At 45.8% G+C, this 19,637-nt stretch overlaps 1 protein-coding gene across 7 annotated transcripts in view; it reads left to right on the forward strand.

The window, feature by feature from the left end:
- ETV6 (ETS variant transcription factor 6) overlaps nt 1–17,734 on the forward strand; it is a 235,785-nt gene extending 218,051 nt beyond the window's left edge. For 6 of the 7 annotated variants that reach the window (XM_078075617.1, XM_036076223.2, XM_036076224.2 and 3 more), the window contains 3 exons: nt 7,685–7,827; nt 9,752–9,852; nt 13,430–17,734. In XM_078075617.1, coding sequence (XP_077931743.1) covers nt 7,685–7,827; nt 9,752–9,852; nt 13,430–13,535 — 350 coding nt within the window. In that variant the 3' untranslated portion in view covers nt 13,536–17,734. Of the gene's footprint in view, nt 1–7,684; nt 7,828–9,751; nt 9,853–10,563; nt 10,646–13,429 lie in introns of all 7 variants that reach the window. The other variant, XR_013449080.1, reaches the window with a different exon arrangement.
- The last annotated feature ends 1,903 nt before the right edge of the window (nt 17,735–19,637 follow it).

The following is a 19,637-nucleotide window of genomic DNA, read 5'->3' on the forward strand; positions in this document are numbered from 1 at the left end:
AAATCTCTCATATTTCTTCCATTCTTTTTTTTTTCTCTCTCTCTCTTTTTAACATCTCAGGATTGGGATGTAGCATACAATTTAGAGGTGACATGCAAAGTTATGATAGTTTACTTAGGTATTGGCCTTGTAGAAAAATTAAGATAATCAATAAAAGAAATTTAGGAGGTAATAGGCAGCTTAAATACAAACCACAGATTAGATCTATTTAAATATAACATGTAGCTTATTTTTAAAGGTATCCCTTATTTTTCAAAGGATAAGAAGGACTGTTGTTGAGATTACTAAGTTAGAATAGCCAGAGTTTATGGGAGAGCATTTAACATGGAACACAGTGAGACAAGACCCCTGGGTTCAAACTTTTTATTGGATAGCCAATGGTGTATGTAACAGTGAACAAATTGCTTCTTTCTGGGCTTGTTTTCTATTTGTTATGCTCATGAAGCAATTGTTTGGGGGGGGTGGGGTGGTAGGAGGTAGGGGGTCCAGGCAGCATCTGTGAACCTTCTAGCACTTTTCTCAGCCCACAGAAGTTTTACTGGCCTGTGCCTTGCCCATGTATTTCATATCCAAAGAGTCTGTTAGCGGCACACACCGTAAGATGATGAGATTTAGCGCTGGTGATGCCGTGAGTCACGTTTTCGGTATATATTGACGTTCATTCTTAGAAGTCGGTGATTTCAAACCTGGAAGGGGCTTGTACAGATGCAGAAAGGGAGATTCAGGCACATCCAGAGTCTAGCCTTGAGCCTCATCCAGTGTTCTTTCCAAGACACGTGTTGCCTTCTGACCTGGGCCTCCAGAGCTGAGATTGGGAACTCTGACCCGTGGGCCAAATCAGCCACCGCCTGTTTTTGTAAATCAAGTTTTATTGGCACACAGCCATGCCCAATCACTTAGTGTCCACAGCAGAGTGGAGCAAGTTGCAAGAGAGATGATATGGCCGGCAGAGCCTAAAATATTTGCAGGCAGCCTGACAGGAAGCATTTGCTGCCCCCTGTTCTATGGCATTGTTGACTCGTATGTAGCGTGTGCTTGAGGTCGTAGGCATGATGGAGGATGCAGAAGTAGAAAACCCTGTCCCTGCTCTCAAGGAATTACTTGCACTTTAGAGGATGAGGCATGCCTAAAACACGTAGAAGGAACAATAACAGGTGATGTAAGAAAGGAGACAAGTTCGAGACTGTAGGCTGTTTGCAGACCGGTCCGGAATAGTTACAATAACATCATGAACATAAGTAAAATACGGCTGAGTGAAATAAACTGATTCTTTGCATACTTGGACGGTGCAGTTAAATGGTTCATTCATTTGTTCAAAAATGATCATGTATCTCTCTATGTGCCGGGCATTTTTCTAGGCGATAGGGTATAGTGTCTCTAAATGCCAAATTTTGTGTCTTTGCTGACGTAAAGCAACATCCCTCTGACTTTACACCATCAAACAAGCTAAGCTCCTGCTTTGGTTTTCGCTATAGACAGCTAAGTCTTAAAAGAAAAATTTTAAGTCATTTTGGCTTTCTCTTAAAGTTCTTCAGTTCCATTAAAAGCTGAGTTACCAAACTTCCTGTCTGCTCGTCCCTTCCTTGGCCTTAATCCAAAACTCTGCTAAGGAAGCAAGATGCATTGGCAAACTGGTTTATAATCCATTCATTCTTCTTCATTTGCTGCACAAACGTGGGGACTTTACGGGTCTATACGGATTTGCTTGTTCCAAGTCTATGACCCATCCAATAGAAACTATTTCTTTTCTGGTGCTTATCTCACAACTTTTGCTTAGTCCCCTGATTTTCTTTGCAAACATGAGCTTCTTCATGGTTTGTGAGGACTTCATTGTTTGGTTGATCCTGCAGCAGATAAGACATAAAATTCCCCCCAGCACGTGCTCCCTCCACTCCCAACCCTCCTACAACACACGTCATGGCAATCTTTCAGATCTTTAAAGGGACTTTCAAAAATATGTTTATTATCACTCAAGGTTACATTTTCAACAGAAACAAAAAGATCCTAATCAAGGAAACACGGAGTCTCCTATACAGCTTCTTTGTCACCTGACTAGAACAATGTATTTTCCTGATTTGGTTTTATTGACTGGATGTGTTCAATAGGCACAGAAATTCAACCTGGAAGCCTCCAATCTTAAATCAGATGAAGAAAAATAAGCCTGAGACTCCAGGGTAAGCAGTTGGAGACATGTCCCCAGGGCCTAGAGGACCGGTGGAAGTCACTCTGTCCTCTTCTTCTTATTTCCATCTCTGCTTCCCCGCCCCCGCCCCTCGCCCCCGCAGTATTTAGTGCTGGTGACATGGTTGCAAATGAAGCTCATGGACTTTTTTTTTTTTTTTAATGAGCCTCAGGAGCAGCCTTGAGGGGGAAAAAGGCATTATAAAAGAGAAGCCTAAAGGGTTTAGTATGACAGTGATGAGGGACAGTCTCTTCCCGGGGCCTTGGTGGTAAGGCGGACATACATATGTGCACCTTTGCTCGCAGGTGTGTCAATGTCTGTTTTGAGGAAGGAAAGGACAGTGCTATGGGATGTCTCCTTAAACCAGAGGGGCCCAGGGTTTCAGTACCAGCTAGAAGAGCCACATCATCCCACACCGTCTCAGGCAGATAACCCTCTGCAGAACCCCAGAGGGCTCCCGACCCAGGGTCCTAATCAACAGCTGGCCTAGAATGTTCCCCGGGAAGCAGCGTGAGCCCGTGGGAAAGCGTGGACTCAGGAACAAGCAGAACTGGAATCCAGTCCTTGTCTCCCAGCAGAGGTGCTGACTGTCCCTGAGGCCTGCCTTCTTTCTCCATCATAATGAGAATACTAATACCCATTTCCAGGCACTTTGGAGTACTAATGAGACAAAATGTAGATACACAGCACCAGTCGGCTGATGACCAAGCACTAAGGTCCTTCTCTTTGCTCTACTGCAGGGCTGCAGAGAATGAGGGGAGAGCAGGGGGTACAGCCAGCCCCACTGCCCACCCGGAGCTGGCCCGGCCGTTGAGCCCCAAGGGCACCCCTTCGAGGCGCCCTTGTTTCCTTATCTCCTTGGAGATTCACTTCTGCACTCCCTCTCACCTCGGAGGCTTTGCTCAGGAATGTCCCACATGGCTCTGACTTCTCAAACTGGCTGAGTCACCGCCGTTTATTTTCACTGTGAACTACCGAGAAATCAAAGAGCCCTAAAAGAGAAGGAAGTTTCAGGACAGCGTTTTTAAAAGATAAAACGGTAACAGCCACAGTGGCTGGGCGGAAAATAATAGAAGGAGCTGGAGGAGACTGGAAATTCCAGTTTGTGTAAGGACACACATTTCTGTAATACAGCGTGACTGCCGGGAGGTAGGGATGCGATTTCCCAGGCTGCCCCCACCTGAGCAAAGCAGGGGCCGGGCGCAGTGAGGTTCCAGCTGGGGGCTGAAGCTTTAAGTGTTCCCTTCCCTCCTGGGCAAGATTGCCCCTAGGTTAGAACCACTGCTATCATGCAGAGTGGCAACTTTTATTTTGGGTGTTACTTACCTGTTTTGTTGCTGAACCTGAAATAAATTTATTAATTTTTGCAATAAATTGAAAGAAATGAAACAGGGACACTCGGTGTCTGGTGAGTTGGTGATTATCCCCACGGAACTCCAGTTTACAGACCTTCATTTAAAATTCCATTTGGGCAGTTAAAACAACATCAAATTACTTTCTCAGAAGCTTTCCCAACATTTTAATTAACCACCATCATTAAACATTCCCTTTGTCAATAACTTGACTTGCCCACTCAGATTTTTAAACATCAGTTTTGTCCAGCATGGTTTTTTCATTAGAAACCATGTTGGTTATGTGTGAATTGCCCATCTTTTTACAGTCTATGCTCCGGGAGCATGTACAATGAGTCTCTGGTAGGAGACAGACGTGGGAGTGAAAATATTTCTCCTTAACCACAGGAAGGGATTTTTTACAATGCTTTTAGCTGTGGACACCCAGGGCACCTCACCCAGCAGGAAAGAGAGAGAATGTTCTCTCTGCAACTGGAAAATGGCACTTCACTGGAGCTAAACCCTTTAATAAACTTCCTCTCATGGAAGAGACAATCCAAATAATGGACATTTGTTTAAAATACCCATGTGCCTTAATACAGAAGACCCTTTAGTTTAAGAGAAATGCACTTAAAATTAATGAATACCTTGTAATATAAATTTTTTTCACATGCATGTTCAAGTGTTTTGTAATAGGATACTCTTGTATTTATAGAGTTTCGTGAGTTTTATTATATAGTATTAAGCATTTTCGTTGATGATCAGAGAACATTGTATCTGTGCACATGTGGATTTCAACAGAGCTGAAAAATTGCACGTAACAACCTCCAGAGGATCTAGGGAACTAAAAAGGATCTGCCTCTTATTTCATTGAAATCTTAAAAACAAAATAACTCCAATGGCTTGAACTTCAGTTGTTAAAAAAAAAAAAAAAGAAAGAAAAAGAAAAAAAATCTTATGTGGTCAGGCATTTATATATATCATCTGGAATAATTTTTAACTAAAGAAACACAAAACGATCAAAAGTGTTATAAAAGCCACTTATACTCTGAGTTTGAAACAACTGCTTTATGCCACAAAATTCCTGTTGCTACTCTGTTAACGATGGAGTAATTCAATATGTCTTGAATGTCAACATATTTTTATTACTCAGCTAAAGTTGGCTTTGCTGGTTTAAATGTCATTTAAAGTGATCAATTGGCAGCTTGTTTGGGGTTATTTTCACATTTATGAAAGGGAAAAGTCTGCAAGAGTCAAATGTTCTTGAAACGTATAGGTAAAGCCTGTTCTCTGGTAAGCCCTGCCCTTCATTTACCAACCAAAGAGTGATAACTTTCTAGATCTTTTTTAGTAAATGGTTTACATAAAGGTCCAAGTTCGATGCCTCTGAAAAACCAGCATGGTAGCCCAGTGCTGCTTAAGCCCTTACTTGGAGAGATGGCCTGGTTCCCGTTGTAGCGTTTTATAAGAAATACAATGCACAGCGCCAGTAAAACAGAAGCCACAGAAACAAGGAAAGTAAAAGTCCGCACTCGGGTGGGAATGGAAGGACCGTCCACTCTATGCTTTGGCTCCAGTTGGCTGAGACGTGAGGGCAGTAGCCATATATTGCTCAGCTTCCTATGGGCACAATTTCTTTATATCAACTACTAAAGGCAGTTTTTTTATTATTAAGTGTTAGTCAAATGAACACTCTAGAGACTCGCATTCCCAATCCAGATGAATCCAAAGGTGCCATCAGGCCTCTTCGCAGCGGACACAATTTCTCCCCTGTAGAGAAGCAATATAGGAGTTAGACCCACAGACCCCCTTTGTCGTTCCTTCTAATTTGCTGGCATTTTATGTGATGATATTTGGTTTTGTCAGACGCTTTCCAACTGGAAGCGATCGCGGGGAAGTTAAAATGTCTCTGCCATTTGATGGTAGGACAAACACTGAATCCACAGCTCGGTCCTCTGTTTTCCATCTGTAGTAAAAATGTGAGGCAAGGAGGTGGCAGGAGGGTGAAGACACGTTGCCGACCTCACCGCTTTGCTTAGCAGCTAGAGTCGTCCTGTGACAAGTGCCTTAAAAATGAGCTAGATTCTTCTCAGCCTGCACTCGTGTGACGCGGACTTCTCCAGGTGCTTTATGGTGTGAGGAGTGGGTCCCCCGCTCTCTCCCCCCGGCTGGCAGGGGGGTAATGGAAGTGACTGGCTGCTTCTGTCGCCAGAATGGGGTTCAGCTCCCAGAGTCTGCGGTGTCTTTGCTTCAAGAAGAGAGCAGTTCGTCCTGTTCTAAAACACGCACATCCCATTAATGTTTGGACACAGATAACTGGGGGTGGGGTGGGGTGGGGTGGGGTGGGCGGAGGCTACCGTAAGAGAATATTTATGGTCATTTTAAGTTTCATGTTAGTTTCTTGAAAGATGAAACCTCTTAGAAAATGCCACATTTCCTTCTGCCATTCAGAGAAAAGGCCGGATTTCAGCACGGTTGCACTGAACAGAGCGAAACCTTGCTCTGGAAAGTCCTAAAATTGTACAAATATCTACCTGTTAACCATCAGGAAGAGCGGCGCAGAGCCTGGACTCCTACAGGTGTCACCCATGAGCTGTGCCCTTGGAGTAAATTACCAAGCCCTCTACGCCCCAGCTTCCTCGTCCATAAAATAGGAATAGCAACAGCACCTGCCTCTCGAGGGGTTACTAGGGTCAAGAGCAGCCATGCTTGTGGAATACAAGCACAGTGCCTGAGCACAGCACCCAATATATGGCGTTGTTGTTATTTTCATGACTTTTCCCTTCGCTTGTGCCATCACTAATACGGTAATCCTGTAAAGGACGTGTTATTCCTGTTTCATGTATGAGGAAACAACCTCAGGGAGGTTTAAGAAATTTGCCCAAGGTGACCTGACTCAATTCCCCTTGTAAAGAGACTCCCGAGAAGGGTGTGTTTCATTCCCTGGGAGGTGACCGTGTTGGCTCTAAATTATTCCAAGTCTCCATTAGACACTGCCCTCCAGGTGTGCCAGGCCTGACCCAACAGAAGGAAGTCAGCACAGTGTCATGCAAGAGACCCAGAATTCTAATCCCAGCCACCTGGGGCCTCCAAGGATTAGAAAGGATGCAAGGAAAGTGCTGAGCAAACACACAGAATTCGATCATTGATCCTTCACTCCCAGCCGTTATGGCTAGGGCCTGCCGAGGTTCCCAGAATCAACAGTGAACCCCTGGAAATCAGAGCCTCCTATTCTCATCTGGAGGCCGGTACAGAAAGCACACCTAGGTAGGACAGGTCTGCCTCCATCCACCTATCCGGGGTGCCGGAGGGCAAACCACATACCATTTCAGCACATCCAGAAAACACTAGAACAAGGGAAAAGGGTGCAGGCTGTCTTCTCTTTAATATGCCAAGCCACAGCCAAAAGTCGAGGACTAGCACAGTGCCTGGCCTGTATTAACTCACTTAATAAATATTTGTGGCCTGACCAAGTGACGGAACGTCAGTCCTCCAAATGGAAAGTGATTTTTTTGACTTGGGTTCCTTTCTACCCTGATTTCATTATGAGAAAACAATTTTAAAGAACTCCAAAATAGGGCGTAATGAGAAAATATCTGTCCTCTTGAAAACCACGCTAGTCACAGCTCCCAATCAGCAAACCACAGAGTTTTCTTTCCCACAGGCTTTCACGCATCACACTTCTTTTCTGCCCTGATCTTCTCGTCTTTGTCCATTCAGCCTCCAACCCCAGAGTAATCTTGCAGTACCACCAATCAGACCATGCTGCTTGCCTGGAACCCTGGGACTCTCTTCCCGCCCTTTGACCCCGCCAGCCTAGTGTTACCCCCTCTTTTGGCTTGCTCTCTGTCTTTCATGTGAGCTCTGCTCAAGGTCAAGTCGTTGGTCATGACCTTGTACAAGCTGCTTCCTCTTCCAGGTCACCGCGTCCTCATCTGTGGAGGGAGGCGGATGGCTGGGATGGTCTCCAAGGCCTCCACAGGTCAAGGGTCGCCTTTCTCCAGCACCATCTGCCAGGTCTCTCTGGGCCCTGGTCTCCTCACTGTGAAATAAGAAAGACCATCAGTCCATAGGAGGCAGAAGTGACTACTTGATTATTTTCTGTTACTTGTTCTTAGTGCCTCAACAAGAAACCTATTCAAAAGTGTTTTCTTGCCCTTTTCCTCTGTAGACTGTAGACTGCTTTGGGATTATGTCTATCAGTTGCTTTCTGACAGCCGGTACGAAAACTTCATCCGATGGGAGGACAAAGAATCCAAAATATTCCGGATAGTGGATCCCAATGGACTGGCTCGACTATGGGGAAACCATAAGGTAAACGGGTACCAGCTATTTACTCTGCCAACTAGTGCCAAAAAAAAAAAAAAAAGCCTTTATCTTCTGGGTAGGAGGATAATTGCCTGGCTTCTGTCTCCTCGGTGTGCCCCTCATTATTTAGTTTATTTCTCACGGGGCGAACAATTAGACAGTTGGAAAGGGAAGGAAATAATTAAAGATGCCACCTTCCATTTGTTACTTATGCTGGGGGCCAGTTAACTTCGCACCCCTTGGGTCTGATAGGGCCACGTTGGGAGCAGCCCTCCATCCCATCCTCTCGAGCTGGCCCTGCCACCCTTCTGTCGCCAGGAGCTGGGGAACAGGGAAGCTCCACAGGGCTCTGGGACTCACAAGGCAGTGGGGAAGGGTCGCTTCTGTTCTGCTCGGTTAGAAACTCCCATGGCTGCAAAAGCCCCCTTCTCTGTGGAAATGCCTATCCTCCGACTTTGCAACATCCCTTGAAATGCAAACAGGCCAGAACTGTTTGCCCCACACTTTTCCATGCTGGGAAGAGGGGCTGGAATTTAAAAGATGCAGCCTTTTATAGTTAGGAAAACTGTCAAAGTACATAGATGTAAAAAGTGAGTGAAACACCCTAAATGTCCACTGTGGATGACTGGATAACGAAACAATGGTGTATACATTCCGTGGAATATTACTCAGCCTTAAAAAGGAAAGAAATCCTGTGATGGGCTACAACATGGAGGAATCTTGAGGCCATTATGCTAAGTGAAATAAGCCAGTCACAGAAAGACAAGCATTGCCTGCTTCCATTCATAGGGTAGATTCATGGAACCAGAGAGTGGAATGGTGTTGCCAGGGGTTGGGGAGAGGAGGGAAGAGGGGAGTATTAATCAATGGGCGGAAAGTTTCCATGAAGCAAGATGGGTAAGTTCTAGAGCTCTGCTATATAACCTCGTACCTAGAGTTACCACGACTGTAGGATGCACTTAACAATTTGTCAAGAGGCTGGAGGTCATGTTAAGTGTTCTTACCACAGGAGAAGAAAAGAAAATAGAGACACAGAGCAAAGAGTCTCCCCCCTCAAAAAAAAAAAAAAAATTAAATAAATACATCCGTATCCCTACTCAAAATAAAACAAATGAGTCACCAAGGTCCGATAGATGTGGGACAAAGCAGGCAAGACACCTGGGAGACACACCACCAGGTGAGCTGAGTGAGAGGGGGTGGAGGGGAGCACAGCCCAGCCCCACCGGGGCTGCAGCCTCGGAGGTTGGCAGCCTGAGCGGCGGGCAGGCCCCAGGGCCACGTTGAGGAAGACCTGATGTAGGCCATGACCAAATACGGCAAGGCCCCACTGACAGACTCCTTGGTGTGTGAGTCACCGAGAAAAATCCCGTCGCGGCTCCCGACTGTGCCCTAGCCCCCGGGGCTCGGAACCACTGTATTCTTCCTTCCAGAACAGGAATTTAAACAACAACAAAAAAATCTCTTCCTTAAAATGACAAACCAGAAACACAAGTTGGAGAAAGGTCACTGCAATAAAAAAAAAAAAAAAAAGAAAGAAAAGAAAAGAAAAAAAGGAATTCTCTGTGGGTCAGAAGGTGAAGGATGACCCACAGATCGGGGGACCCTGCAGGAAATTCACTGAGCAGAGCAGAGCTTGGTCTTGGGAAAGGAAACCAGGGAGGTTGCCGTGGGATATGCTTTCTTAGCTGCAGCACCAAGACCTCTGACAAAAGGTGATTCACCTTCGGACACCTCTTGGCGGCGTGTGAAAGCGGAGGGGGTGGGCACCGCTGGGCCGGAGCTGGGGGGGGAGCGGGGAGCTTTCCCCACCCGGCGGGGCCGCGCCTGCAGCTGAAAATCTTTTATTTTAATAGCTCCCCAGTGTCTTTTCTGAGGTTGATTTCACTGTGTCTTTGTGCTTTTTTTCTCTCTTCCTCCTTTGAACAAACAGAACAGAACAAACATGACCTATGAGAAAATGTCCAGAGCCCTGCGCCACTACTACAAACTAAACATTATCAGGAAGGAGCCCGGACAAAGGCTTTTGTTCAGGTAGCACTTCCTTTTTCTCCTTTCCTTCTTTTGGGAGGATATTGTTTTCTTGAAATAAGAGGGAGGAGGGAGACTGTTAAGGTCTCTACCTGCCTGTGTGACACTCAGAGCCATCCAGTGCTACAAACTGGGTACCGGATGCTGGGCTGTTAGAATTTCAGAAAAAAAAATTTTTTTTTTTTTTTACTTATGTCTGTATTAGAATAAAGCCAAAACTAAGTAAACACAATCTGACTCACCTTTCAAAATTATGCAGTGATCCAATAGTATCAACATCCCAGTGTAGTTAAAAGGAACAACCAAAGTAACATCATCGAGCTTTTAAATCTAGGCTTCCAGGTTCCCAACCCTGTAAGCCACATTCTGAACCAGTGTTTGTCAAACTGCAGGTCGTGAGCCATTCATGAATCAAGAAATAGATTTAATGAGTCAGTCCCAAAACTGTTTTTGTTTTTTTTTTAATGAAATAGAACCGAATTGGATAGAACAGAGTTGAAAATATCAGACTGTATCTCATGAAATAAGAGTGACTAATGATTCATGAAAATTTGGGGGTGTGTGTATGTGTGTTGTACATGCTGAGTCATGATGTGAAATGTATTTTTTACGATGCATTATAATCAGAAAAGTCTGAAAACTGCTGCACTAGACATTCCTCTTTCCAGACTTCCTCACAGCTAATGAGTTCCAACCATTTAACCTACCACATAGATTGTGATTCCAAGTACTATGCAAGAGAGGAGAAAGAATTAGAAGAGGAAGAAGAAGGGATCTAAAGGACCAATCAGGAGAGGTAGAAGTGGTGGTAATTGACACTGGTGGTAATGGCCGTGGGGAGACCCAGGAAAGGCTGGGAGAAGGTGGGATCAACACACATGACGTTAGGTTATGGGTTTGGCAGGTGGGACAGAAAAGAGTTTCGGATGGGGCTAAGAGAGACGGATTGGGAGGTAGAAAGTGACACTCGGTATGAATAGATGAGCATGCTGGGATAGACTGGAAAAAGCAGAGAACCTGGACTTTAGCAGCAAGAACTATGGTAACTTAGGAAGAGGGAAAACAATTGAGATCTTCAAGAACAACAGAAAAGGCTGTTCAAGAGTTGGAAACAGAATGGATTGAAGTAAAAAAAAAAAGAACCCTCCTTTCCCTGGCTCTGCTGATGCTTTCCCTTCATCCTTCACCCTAAACTTAGTCCTCCTATTCTTCCTGGATGAAATGATCCCAATACACAGCTTCACTTATCACCTTAGTGGTTAGACTGTATCCAGCTCTGAAATCCTCCTGAAATTCCAAATCTCAATTTCCAAGAGCCTCTCATAGTACATGTCCCCTGAAATACCACATCAGTATCTCCGACATGAAATGTTCAAGACAGACCTTCTTCGCGTACTAGAAACCTCCCCTCCCCGCATCCAGAATTCTTGTTACTCATCAGTGGCGTCACCATTGTTCTAAGTGGCCAACCTTGACATTGGAGTTATCAGTGACTCTTCCCATATCCAGATTAGTCATTGTGCTGGATTGTCCTTCCACTGCATTCTGTGTCATCGGGGCTAGAAGCCTGGAAACCGCATTTCCCAAGATTTCTAACCAGCAGCTTCCAGGTCAGAGGCTACCAATGACAAGCGCTTTCGTGAGAATCTGGGAGATGTAAGAAGGGCGAAAGCATTATTATTGCTTCCCTGCCTAGACTTTATGATTTACACCTAGATTAATTCATAATCCTTTCTACCTCTGGTCCACTCTCCTGCCTTCCAAATTCATCACGCACCCAGCCAGCTGCCCTGCAACACTAACATGATTCCCGGTGCCGGAAACCTACATCCCTTTCACTTTTGCTTTTTGTGATATATATGCCTTCTAGGCCCATCTCAAGTGTCCTGCCCTTCATGCAGCCTTCTTCAACTGCTCAAACACGCAGAGATCTCTTCCTCCATCATCTCTTGGATTCCCTTGGCCCTAAATCACATTGCATTTGCAATAGTTGTACACGTGAGGTCCTTCTCCCCACAACTAGGTCATGAGGTTCTAGAAGGGAGAGGATTATATTTTATGTAATTCTGTTTTATACCTTCTGGGGGCTTTCAATAAATGTATCTTGAGACAAGCCTGATGTAGACTATCAGAAGCTTATTATGGAAAAGTAGTCAAGAGAAGAAAGGGGTAGTTTGCAGCGCCAAATACAGCGTATGTGTGGATTTGGCCTCAGGAGATTGTTAGTGACTTCAGATGGTGGGGAGAGGTTTTAGTTAGGGGATGAAAGGAGAAGATAGACTGCAGACTTGACAAATCATACTGCTTGAGAAGTTCAGCAATATAGGGCAGAAAAGAGAAGCAGAAGTAGTTGGAAAGTTCATAGGCTTCCAAGAGTGATTTTCGACAATATAAAAGGACAGAATAGTGCTATTAGGAGAGTTGGTCATTTTTGAGGAAATGAGTGTTAGAAGCCAGACTTGCCACAAAATACTTCTTTGTGTATAATCAAGTGAAGTATTAAATTGTGGGTACTCTTTCAGGATTTGTAGGCATTGAAAGAAGGAAGATTTCAGTAGGGACCGGTGCTATTACGTGGCTCTTTGAGGAGGAGGCAGGACTCAGAGAAAGGAGTAAAGAGAGAAGGCCAGGTTTGGAGGAAGGCATGAGCCATGATTTGTATGAGAAAAAAGACTGGCCAGGCTAGAGTAAAGGGTTCATAAACAGCGGGGGCCCAGAGTTTCCCAGCTAGAGATGACAGAGAGCCCAGGTGGGCAAGCCCAAGAGTGTGTCCTTGGCTTTATCTGATAAGTGCTCATCGTAGGCTTTTGAACATGGAGTCACGAGACCAAAAGTATGTTTTCAGACAGTTCATCTGGTGGCAGGGCAGAGTGTCTGGGGAGGGAAAGGTGTGCAGGCCCTGAGTGGGACTGTGGAGGGGGCTCTCCCAGGGTGAGGCTACAGGGTCTCCACCCAGGCTGCCTTCCTGAACCAGGGAAATCGTGGTCGATACAAGTCGCCAATGTTATTTCCAACAAGAAGATAAGGCTTGCCGTATGCACCCAGCTGCAGAGGAAGATAGACTAACGGGGATTCATTGCTAGCATGTTGGGTGGATCAGTGATAACAGTGAAAAGGATTCTTTCTTTTTGCCTTTCTAATTTCCAAAAGCACCACTAACTTGCCCTGTTATGAAAATTTTCCATTCAACGTTTAATTGTGTCCTTTGAGTTAAATTCAAGTTTTGCATACGATTCCCTGGGCTCACAGCCTGAGATGGGAATGGATCTACAGCTCCCAGAGGTCATTGGAAAATCTCTCTAAAAATAAGAGACACGGACCAGTGAGCTGTACCAGGGTTCCCTCGCATGGCCATGCACAAAGCACTACACAGCTCCAAGGGGTGCTGTCTTCTAGACTCTTTTGATAGTTCTTTGGCCATTTTTCAGGCTTTCCAGTTTGTGCTCAGTTAAGATTACTGGCCGGGTTCAGTAGCTCTCCAGCTCTTTGAGGTGATGGGGCTTTCGCTTATAGTTGAGAGTTCAGGATAAGGACAAACTTGAGGAAAATGTAATCTCTGGACTCCTTTCCTCTTCCAAAGGTTTATGAAAACCCCCGATGAAATCATGAGTGGCCGAACGGACCGTCTGGAGCACCTTGAGTCCCAGGAGCTGGATGAACAAATATACCAAGAAGACGAGTGCTGAGGGAACCAAGCCACGGCCTCCTCAGGGGGGTCAGCAGCCGGGGGCCCCCTGCCCATGAGGGCCCTGGAGGCGTGGCGAGCAGGCGGACTGCAAGCTGAACCGGAAGAGACCTGGAAGTGGGAGTGACACTTGTCTCGCATAGTGGGAGGGCCCCCAGAGCACCTTAGACAAACCACCCAGCGAAGGCGGGGCTGGAATTCTGGCCAAGGGCACGAGCCTGGGACTCCTGGTTCCGTTTCCTCCTCTTGTGGAACCTCTCCATCTGTAATTCCTCACCCTCACCCATCCACCTATTGTTAGTTTCATGGTGTTTTCGTTTTTGGTTTTTTTTGTTTTTTTTTTTTTAAGACCATGCAGTTTGACTTTTCATCATTCATACAGGGGAAGACATCCGAGGTTGTTTTCCTATGGAAATATATATCTATTATATATATCTATTTTTTGCAAATCTCACAAAGTGTGGCAAGCCCAGCTGGTCAGGAAAGAGAACACTTGCAAAGGGTTTCAGGTTCCTCTTTATCCTGCCATGTGGATCAGGTTTGTTCCTGTTGCTGTTGGGTCTTGGCTGGAAAAAAAAAAAAAAAAAAGATGCTTTTAAAAAAGATAAAGTGAAAAGGAGAGCTCTCTTTTTCTCCCTCTCGCTCTTTCCTTCCCTGCCTCCCGTCTGTCCTCCCTCCCCGCCTGCTGTTGAGCTTCAGATGCCTTTTAGCAGAGTTGAGCCTCTCGGAGAGTCTTGAGCATTGTTGACACCCAGACGGCATCAGTGGTCTGGGCGCTTTGCAGCGGCACTGCAAAATCAAACCCACATCCCGGCATCTGGCTACCCATCGGAGGGAGGCCCCAAACCTCACAGGTGCTGCGGTCCTCCAGAAAGAAATGCCAGTCCAGCGGGCTGCCCCCGCCCCCCACATGGCTGTGAGAACCCCAGGACTTGGTGGTTCTGCAGGATGGAAGATTAAGGACAGAAGGCGGGTCTGCGTCATTCGGAAGGCCCCAGCATCATGGGATTAGCTTGCAAGTTCCGCAAGGTGGAAAATACAAAAGGACCCCACGGGCCTGATGGTCAGAAACTAGGTGGAAAATGTGCTGCAGGAGGGATTTATGCTTCCAGCGGAGGTGACTAAGGCTAGTGAGGGAGAAGGTCTTCTCTGCTCCATCCCGAGGCCATCTTGTGGTCAGTTTCATGCCCTCACCTGATTTTTTTTTTTTTCCCCAATTCCTAGCCTTTTTTTTTTTTTTTTTTTTTAAGTTTCCTGGTCCCCACAGGACCCAGGGCATTTGAGAGGAGAGGACCCTGGAGTACACAGTCACTTGCTCCTGGTGTTTGCCAAGCCAGGGCAAACAGGAAACTCCTCAGATTCATTACCTGTTTCTTCTTCTTTCATAGCTGTGTTTCAGAACGGACCTGGTTGTGGCTCTTTTACACCTCAAAATCAGGTCCATAGTATCTTGTAAAATGAGGAAGTGCCACCTCTTAGTACTTTTGATGATAACAGATATTTTTAGAAAGCTGTTTTAGGGTTTGTTTGTTTTTTTCCTTTTCTAGCCACCTGAATTGACTCTCCCATTCCCAGGTTCAGAATCCAATATTAGGACAGTCTTTTTTAATCCAAGAGATTAGACCTGCCTTACAAAGCACCCCCTCCTTGTTTCTCTGTTTCCTCTACTCGCTCGGGTGAGCATCTCATAGCTCCCAGCATCACCATCAGCAGCACTTAGGGGGAGGCTGCCAGAGCCCTGGGTAGCTCCTCAAGCCACTTCTGACCGCGTCAGGCAGGTGGGGGTTGGAGCAACACAGGCAGGAGGAATTGTCCCCCAGCCTTACTGACAAGGACACCAGCCTGGGGGGAGGGAAGGACAGATTGACTGTGGGTCAAGGACACCGGAATCAGGGAGCCCTTCAAAGCTCTTCAGTTGTGCTCCGTTCCTGCCTCTTATCAGACCGCAGATAGACACATGGATGTGGCCAGCCTCTTCTGCTGTCAGGCACTCCCCCAACTCTACCTTCCAGAAGGTTGGGCTTGCGGTCAGGTCAACGACCTGCTGTGTGAGGCTGGAGGGTCCATTGATGAAGGAAGGGTTTGGTCTCAGTCTGCTTGAGTGGTGGTGAAATTGAGCTGGACCCCAGCATGCTACAGATATCTTTCAGGGCGATCAACAGCATGCAGGGATACATTCTCCAGCCTCTAAGATGACTGATATTGGATCACAACTGGAGATCTTAAGCCAAGTACCGGGTGTGTTGTGAAGGCCGTTGAATTTAAGGGCTGAAGAGAAAGGGTGGATTTTGACTGAGGCCCTTTGTGTGACTATGAAATCAGAGACAGGGCATGATGTGGCTCTTAGATTAGAACATCTCATTCTGTTCACTTTACCCAGATAGAAGGGCTCAGGCTCTTACTGTTCAAAGAATATTACAGTTGAATTATGGAGGGAAATTCCCTTTGGCCCCAAGGACTTCTGTATTTAAAGCAATACCCTGCAAGAATATGTAAGATAGGATGACACCTTCAGCCACTTGAAGAAAAGAAGGTGCTAATTCCAATATGATCTTTATTTCCCACCCAGATATTACCAATAAGAATTTCCTGTTGATTCCCTTAAAGGCAAAAGTCCTCCTCATTTATGCTTTGAGCTAACACCTGGGCAGTGCGGACACCAGAGATACGGTGCTTACACACTGCAGACCCCAGAGATACCTGCTTCAGTTCAGCAAACTTGGCTGAAGCACCTGCTAGACACTGTGAGGGATTCAAAGAGGAATTGGGCACAGCCCCTGCCCTCCCGAGAGCATCTGCTAAACCTGTAGAATCTATCCAGGCTGAAATTCTTAACTTCAACACTAAGTGCTGGGGGGGATGGCACGTTCACCTGGGACCACATGAAAAGCATGTCTGTGATCTGAATAGTTGGCCTTTCCCTGCTGCTGTCATGGGATTCCTTGGCTTAGATCAGAAATCAGGAAAGGAGAATGCAGAAGAGCACCGTGGAGCGGGGAGAGCTTCCTTCAGCTATGTCTGGGGGGGGGGGGGTCGCTCTCGCTTGATCTCCAGCTAGAAATTCTCTAGCACCTTCTCTTGCCTGCATCTTGGGTTCACTGCATTGCCTCCTCTCCATCAGAGGAAAGCAGTGGCGATTGGCTGCACTGGCCATGTGGAGGGAACAGTCTTTTTGTCCCAAGGCAACTTGATCTCTGGCCTAAGGCAGCGTCACCAATGTCCTGAGTCCTTCCTTCCTTTCTTTCTTTTTTTTCTTTCTTTCTTTCTTTCTTTCTTTGAGGGGGACGTCCCCACAGAAAAAGAGGAATGACAGACTGATGGATTTTCTCCGCTCAACAGTGTGTTTGGAACCCTCTGACCCAGGGTCTTTTTACGCTGATATCTTGCCCAAATAAGAATGTAGCTTTAGCTAAAACTTCAATGGCTATGACAGGATTCACCTAAATGACTAAGTAACCACTGTTTCCACCTTTCACTGTCTAGGCTCCAACTCTGAATACATTTTTGAAACGTTCACTCCCTTCTGCAGAAGGGAGACCTGAGTGTCCAGGAGGTAGGATGATGCCCTGGGAGCAGACGGCATGCCAGGGAGAGTGAGGTGTGGAATCCAGCCCGGCCATACCCCCATTTGACCCATTCCCACCCAGGAAGCTGAAGATAAAAGATTTGGGGCAATACCCAAAAACAAAGGGCAGGTTTTTTTGCCCTAGCGTTCGGTGCTAGTAGGTTTTTATCCACTCAGCCTGCTCCTCTTCTGAGCAGAAGTCTGGAAGGAAGGCAGTGATCTAAGGAAGCCATGGGGGGAGGGGGATGATAGTTCCTGCCTGTCTAAAAACCACAGAAGACTAACCTGATGCTCCTTTGGTCCCATCTGCATCAACACTAAACAGCTACAGACTCCCCGAATCTTTCACACACGCCAAGTGAACATTCTCCAAGATTTCTCTTTGCGACTGCAACCACCTGCAAACCAGAACGAATCCAGAGTTTCTTTTCCTTTTTTCTTTTTGTTTAATTTCTAATCTCTTGTTGTTTATGAGGTGTGGGGTTTATAAGGGACTGAATCAAATGAATGTAACAAAAAAGAAAAAAAAAACAAAAAACAAATGCCTTTTCTCAGGGCCAGTGAGTTGCAAATAATTTTTAAAGAAAAGCCTATAATTGCATCATCTCAATAAATTTTTTATAAAAAAAAAAAAAGGACCAAGTCTCTGTTTTTAATAATGTGAAATGGAGTCCTACAGGCAAGGTACGCCAATGAGGTAAATCCTGTCTCCACTCAATTACAGAATAAAGTACAGTGCTGGTTTTCCACTGGCAGGCGGCCTCTGTCACAGAGCCGTCTGCAGGGAGTCTTGAGACAAGCAGCACCAGAAGGGGCAGAAAGTTCAAAGCCGAGCATCTGCCACAGGTGGAGAAATCTGCCGGAAGGAGCCCCGACCAGAGATGCTTGGGTCCCGTGCTGTGCCAAAGATTTAGCAGCTCACTGAGGACTGAGGTGATTCCAGTGTCCTCCCACGATAGAACAGCTCCTTAATCCTACAGCAGTCATGGATGTGAGCCTGCAGGTGAGGTGGGGCCCAGGACTACACAAAGGACCATGATGACCTGGAAGGTCATCACCCAGCTCAGAGCCCCCATGCTCAGAATGTCTCAGCGACACTGGCCAGTGGGGCCACCTGCCAGCCAGTAGATGCTTATGATTTCAATATCAAACATCCTGCAGTCAACCAGAACTATCTGTCTGCCATCAGAGGTGGGTAGAAACTAAAAGAATGGAAAATGAAGCAAATGAAATTGCTTGTTAGCAACTCAGATGCAGGTTTGGGAAGTAGATGTTTGAAAGCCATCAGATTATTTCTGTATGTAAGTTGTCCTGGGTACTCTGTCTTCCGTGACCATGGATTGCTGATATCTGGCCCTATATTCCATATCATCAGAGCACAGTATCAAAGAGTAAGTGTCTATATCCTGAGGTGCTAATAATGCATCTGAAGCTACTGTTTTTATAACTCGGCATCAGCATCACCTGGGAATTGCTAGAAATGCAAATTATCAGTTCCTGTCCCATAAACTGAATCAAAAACTTTGGTCGGGGAGGGGAGGGCTTAGCAATTTTTTAACAAGCTCTCCAGGTGATTCTGATGCATGCTGAAGTTTGGGAACCACTGCTAGAATCAGTTTGTTCATCTGGGTATAAAGAAGACTATGTGGCCTTCTAAATTGTAAGTACACAGAATAATTGATGCTGACTAATTTGCATTAACAGTACTCACACATGGTAATGCTGTATTTTTCCTAATACTAAATATACTATGGAATGGGGCTAAGTGGACAAAGAACCACATATCAAAGTCATCTTCCAGCTTCCTCCAAATCTTTTCAGCAGTCCATTTGCTGTAAAGATGAGCTGTTTTAAAAGGTAGCTCTAGCAGCTGACCTGCCCTTTGCAAATTAGAGCACAACTCCTTATTCACTTATGTCCACTTCTCTGCCTAACCAACCTAACCTAAAAAGGAAAATAAAAGGATCATTCTCATCTACTCACTGACCTTGACTATCTGTCCCTGGCATTATTAAGCAGAGCCCAGATGACCACTCAGCCAGGGTATTGGCAGGGGAGTCCAGAACCACTGGACTCGACCTTCTTCAACCTGAGAAGTGCTTGTGAGTCACTGGGATCTTGGTAAAAAGCAGATTCTGCCAGTAATATCTACATCTTGGGAATTATGGGCAGAAAATTTGCTCTTCTACCCTACTCTCGGAGTGAGGCTTGAAATTTGGCATTTCTAACAAGAAATGCCCTACCCAATCCTGACAGTGATGCTGACACCTGCTAGTCCTCAGACCGCACTTGGAGTAGCAAGACATCCATTCTCGCCCATCGAGCCCCGAGATTCTGACCCTAATGCAAAATTGAACTAGCCTCTCTCTTTGGTGTGCATTCCTTTGCCACGTCCTCCCTAGAAAAGTCCCTGGGGCCAATCTGCTCTGCAAGGAGTTTGCTTGTTCTCTGGAGCAGCAACAAGAGTGAACACCATGATCAAAAGCCTCTTCATCAAGTGAAGGGACAGCTATTCGTGTACTAGACCTTAATACTGGT

The sequence above is a fragment of the Halichoerus grypus genome, chromosome 6 (genome assembly GCF_964656455.1).
Source record: "Halichoerus grypus chromosome 6, mHalGry1.hap1.1, whole genome shotgun sequence".
NCBI lineage: Eukaryota > Metazoa > Chordata > Mammalia > Carnivora > Phocidae > Halichoerus > Halichoerus grypus.